Source organism: Elaeis guineensis, chromosome 16, assembly GCF_000442705.2.
Source record: "Elaeis guineensis isolate ETL-2024a chromosome 16, EG11, whole genome shotgun sequence".
NCBI classification, from domain to species: Eukaryota; Viridiplantae; Streptophyta; class Magnoliopsida; order Arecales; family Arecaceae; genus Elaeis; species Elaeis guineensis.
The window spans coordinates 29,209,486-29,215,162 of record NC_026008.2 but is presented as its reverse complement, the minus strand read 5'-3'; the positions used below and the strand labels follow the sequence as shown (position 1 = coordinate 29,215,162).

The window sequence follows — 5,677 nt, the reverse complement described above, 5'->3', positions numbered from 1 at the left end:
TGGACCTCTTGGTTAAACTAGTATCAGACAAAAATTAGTTTACATAAGAAATTTGGAAATAAAAAATTTAAGATTTGAAATAAATATTTCATTACCTATGTATTTTTATGTAATATAATAGAATATTATGAGGTTTCCATGATTATTTTTTTATTTATAGTATGCAAAGAATTTTGATTATATTTTGGGGCAAATTCGCTAAAGAATTTAATGAAAATGCTATTCGAGAAAGAATGAAAGAAAGCATAGTTATTATCATTTTGGTTAGGATGATTGTGAGGATATATAAAGGTAATTTATCTCTTTCTCTCTCTTTAGAACTGATAAATCAGTATATACTTCTTTTGTATAAAGAATGTGCTTATCATCATCCTCTGCATCAAGATATTATATGGATCCATAAATATTAAAAAATCATTGACTATCGAAACAGGTTACAAAACATAACTTTATGATAATATTTTTTTCTAACTATTGAATTTATATATTGCCATTTCAATGTATTAAAAAATTCATATATATGCTTGAAACACCACTTGTTCTAGTTACATTTATAGAACAAGAACATCAAATCATTATTATCCCTCACCAAGAAGTTAACAACAATAAAAAAGCAATTAAAGTGTTGCTTGAATTAGAACTAGATCGCTTTTCGATATAATCTAAATATGTTTATGCTCAATCTTATTTGCAAATATAAATCTTGAATTAATTAAATATCTTTTGAGGATATAAAATTTTTATATAAAATAAATCTAAAATCTATTGATACCTCCTATGGTTGGTGGTACAAATATATGGCAATGCTTTTTGGTGCAATCAGTGTAACCAAAAAGATTAGCTTTGCCATAAACCATTTTAGTTTTCTTCTTTGACAAAAAAAAATTATTTTCATCAAATAAAGCTCATAAAAATTTATCATACTTTATTAAGTATAAATTAAATGCTATCGATGAAGATGACACTGGCATTACAACTTTCATTATATTCAAAAAATTGACTCAATAATTAATTGGTGTTCCATGCATTAACTTTGCATTAGATTCAAAATATGACAGCTTCACTCTTCCACCTATCGTTAAGAAGATTTTTGATTGCATGTATATTTTCGAGATCATATTCGGTTCATAAGGCTTCCGTGATAATTATCTAAATTTTAAGGTAACCAAAATTTTTTTTGAAGAGGAATTTGGACCACTAAACTTTCATCGATATTTCAATGTTGGATCTTCATCAGTTTAAATTTTGAAAAAAATTGTTATTTCAACTCTTGATAAAGAAACTGAGATCGAACTTTTCATAAAAGCCCTACTACAAAAATACTATCGAATATAACTCATAATATATCTTAATTTTCATCTTTTTATTTTATAATTCCTTAAAAAATAAAATCAATATACCTATTCAAAGATATATCATCAATGCTAGTGATCAAAAGACATCGTGCAAGATAATTTAGCTTCGATTATTATATTCCTATTTTATTTTTTTACAATAAATTTAGCTAAGCTTTGTTTTTTTTTATCCAATATTTCCTTTTCTTGCTTTGCAACTCTAGTAAAGAACATTCAACTTTTGAAGTATAAGATTATTCTATATATATCTGTTATAAATTTTACATCTTTTTCTAAATATCTGTAAGTTCAGCATCTTCTTTATATATTGTGATGAAAGTTCCGCTGCGAAGCACAGGTCACTTGCTAGTTTAGCATTCATTTAATGTACAGACTGAGAGGTGACCTTATCTGTTAATAGACTGATCCAGTTTGCTCTTTTTAATAACTAGATCCATCCAAACTACAATGAGATAATTTTTAATTTTTTGTTAAAGTATATAAACTAATAACGATCATCGACAAACCCTCTGATCTGGTGCGCATGGAGCGATTTTTGATCCGCTCGGATGTCTGTGGGGCACCAGGGTGACGTACTCACCCAAGAGAGAGGGGGTCCTCCCTCCTGCTCCTGTGGTGGGGAGCCATAGCCACCTAGCTTGTCAAATGAGTCACCCCCTTTTGGCGTATTGATCATTCCCCAATGGAAGGGGTCCTTATGGTCACGCCTAAAGGGGATTGCTACGCTGATACCCCCTCCATTTTGTATATATATATATATATATATATATATATATATATATATATATATATATATATATATATATCATCGACAAACCCTCTGATCTGGTGCACATGGAGCGATTTTTGATCCGTTCGGATGCCTGTGGGGCACCAGGGTGACGTACTCACCCAAGAGAGAGGGGGTCCTCCCTCCTGCTCCTGTGGTGGGGAGCCATAGCCACCTAGCTTGTCAAATGAGTCACCCCCTTTTGGCGTATTGATCATTCCCCAATGGAAGGGGTCCTTATGGTCACGCCTAAAGGAGATTGCTACGCTGATACCCCCTCCATTTTGTATATATATATATATATATATATATATATATATATATATATATATATATATATATATATATATATATATATATATATATGTAAACTAACATCAAATTACATGCTACTTTATAAGAAACTATCCAAGAAAAATCATTTTGTTTTAATATGTTAATCTACATAATATGAATACGAGATCAAAATGGAGTAGTGTTTTAGGAGTTGAAGATCAAGAAGAACACCTTTGCATAGAATTCTTATGATGTTATCGGTTCATATTACATTCATAGTATTTTTGATCATATTAATTGGTATTTGCATTTAATTTAGCAAATTAGGTAACTATTAATGTATACAAGGCCAGTCAGTTACCGTGACTTGTGATTTTAACTTCAAGAGGAGTATGATGGTCATAATTCGTTGATTTTCTATTATTCAAAATTGCAAATGGGTCCCAAAAGTATCTCTAGTTCTCCAGTTACATCCTTTCAGCCGGCTCCACTGATTCAAGCGGACAGCCGTTTGATTCAAAACTGGCTCTAATCTAGATGTCATCAGGAAATTTCTCTCCAAGAAAATCCGAATTCTCACGCTTCAATATTCGACCGTTGCGATGCCGGTGGCATATTTGGAAATTTCCAGCAAAGCTAGGGGCGATCTTTCAATTTTCGTTTAAAATTCCAAGATCCGACCGTTAACAAAATTCCAAGAAGAAATAGTAGCACCCCCGCTCTCTGAGTCCTCTACACCGCCTATTGTTCTCTTCTTGTCCTCCTCCTTGCCCATTCAATTCTCTCTCTCTCTCTCAGAAGAAGAAGAAGAAGAAGAAGAAGAAGAAAAAAAGATGAGCGGTGAGCCGTCGTCAAGAGAAGCCCAGAAGCCTCCCCACCACCCCCTCCACCAGATTGCCGAGAGCGCAACTCACAAGCTTCTTTTGAAGCAATGGCTTAAGGAAGAGGAGCTCATCTCCCGGCGCGTCGCCCTCAAGGAGGCCAGGATTGATGCCGTTCGCAAGGAGATCACCACCCTCTACTGTACCTTCTTCTTCTTCCACTCCATCATCCTCCTCCTCCTCTACAGCACTGCCGTCTCCGTGGGCCCTTCCGGCCACGCCTGCCACCGCTCCTGGATCCCCTGCCTCTGTTCCCTCCTCTGCTCCATGGCCATTGTGTGGGCCATCCGCTACAAGACCGACACTGAGAGCCTCCTCCAGAGGCTGCTGGAGAGGGAGAAGGAGGATGGGATGCTCCTCATGAAGTGCGTCGCCGAGTTGAGGAAGAAAGGGGTGGAGTTCGATCTGTTAAAGGAGGTCGATGCGCTGAGGAGGGCCAAAAGCTTGAGGGTTGTCGAGGCCAAGGGCGGCACTGTGAGAAAGTGGTCGGCAAGGGACTTCACCACCATGGTCTTTATCGCACTCTCCTGTGCGGTTTTAGGCCTCACAAGGTTTGTGCTCTGTGATTAAGAGTTTGGTTGCGGGTGATCAGATTTGGGGAACTCTTCTGAGTTCTTGGGTATTTTGGTGGTTTTGGGGTGGGGAGAATCTTGATTCTGATAAGAATTGGGGTTGTTTCTTCTATTTCTTCACGGTTTATAGTGTAATTTCGATGGAACAATTGCAGAATGTTCTGTTCTGCCATTTTTTGATGTTTCTGAAACCCCTTGTGGGAATTGTCCAATAAGATTGATTGCAGTGCAATCTCTATGGAATTGTAATTTTTAGTATCACTTTCTCTGATGATTGGATTTATCTAAAGTGATCCTGCAATCAAAGTTATCATTGAAGAGTGCTTTTTACTCTTTATTTTTGATATTGAATCACTTTAATGGCATTTTATTTTATGCAGTTTATTCGACCCCTGTAGTATTTGATGTGAGGTTCAAACAGTAGTTTAATTTAGAAGACAATCTAATTTTTTGTGGGTCTAGAAATTCTGTTTCAAACATTCAACGTTGGCACATCAGGACTGGATCGACCTTGGGGTGCAAATTAAGCCAATTCCAATGTTTCAATCCACATATCAATTTGTATTTCTTCCAATGTCAAAATATTTTCATGTTCTTGCTCCTCCTTCCATCACAAGGATTCAAGTTTGCTTGTAGAGAGAGTTTGATTCAAGCTTGCACGTAAAGGACTACAGATCTACAACTGTGACAGGTCTCATAAAGCACCAAAGAAAGTTGATTTGCGCATAATCACTGATGGAGATGAAGTATTTTCCTCCATGTCAATAAATGAGGAAGACCACATACCAAACTCAAGCTGTAGAAGGGAATGACTCTGAAGAGACATCTGGATTGTTGATATCCTTTTCTTACAAGGAGAGAGATATTTTAAAATTGCCAACCAAGCAAGCATCTGCAAGAAATTACTTTCCAAGGAAGGAGTAGCCTCTGCTCCAATTCTCAACTTCTTCTTATGAGATTCAATGGGAACAGGGATTTAAGATGGTGTTTATAGGAAGGAAGGGAGGCTTGATGGAATTGTGGGAGCTGGTTAGACAAGGAATACATCGGAGGTTTAAGCGTTGGGGTTAGATATGCCTGGAGTGGGTAAGTACAAAATTAGATTTTAATAGCATTATTTGTTGTATTTACCAATAAACTTTACAGATTGGAAAAAAAAAAAAAGAAAAGAAAAAAGAAAGAAGGAAAGATCTTGAGTCTTGAATCTGATTCTACATGAGATCTAATTAAATGTTTTCATACATGACAGGAAGCATCGTTCAGAAAATATGGCCCGAAACCAAGTGGAATGAAAGAAAAGGATTCATGTAGCCAACCGCAACTAGTTTTGGATTAAAGCATAGGTTCAGCTTAGTTGAGTTGAATGGTATATAAAACAGGAAGAGTTGAAGATGTTTATAAAATTTTATGGGTAGTTTTAGATAATTCTATGAGAATGACCAAACTGATCCATCGAGCTTCTTCACCCGTATAAAATATTGAATAGATATTGCAGATTAAGATGATTTATTAGAGAATGGGGTGATATTTATTTAAATTTACAAACCTGTCATGTTGATAAGCTAATTGAATATGAGTTTAATGGGAATTGATGAAAAAATTCAATATAAATTTGATGGGCCAATAAGTGAAAGGATTTGAGAGTTAGGTGGGAGTAAGAGCTACTCATTGATTAGTGTAACTTAGATATTATAAAAGATTAGAAAATTGCAAAAAAAATGTGAAAATATTCATATCTAACACACCTCATGCAGAGGCAAAATCACCCTAAAACAGCCATTTTTAGCACTGTGGAAGGTAGGGTCAAGGGATTTGTTACTATCT

At 35.5% G+C, this 5,677-nt stretch overlaps 1 protein-coding gene across 1 annotated transcript; it reads left to right on the top strand.

Moving 5' to 3' along the window:
* The first annotated feature begins 3,146 nt into the window (after positions 1 to 3,146).
* Positions 3,147 to 4,171, top strand: LOC105059365 (uncharacterized). The gene has a single exon (XM_010942638.2). It carries the CDS (start codon positions 3,234 to 3,236, stop codon positions 3,849 to 3,851), a length of 618 nt encoding a protein of 205 aa, XP_010940940.1. The 5' UTR covers positions 3,147 to 3,233; the 3' UTR covers positions 3,852 to 4,171.
* Positions 4,172 to 5,677: the final 1,506 nt, after the last annotated feature.

Excerpts from the sequence above, each read along its gene's own strand:
- LOC105059365 (XM_010942638.2), top strand. The coding sequence starts at position 3,234 with ATGAGCGGTGAGCCGTCGTCAAGAGAAGCCCAGAAGCCTCCCCACCAC.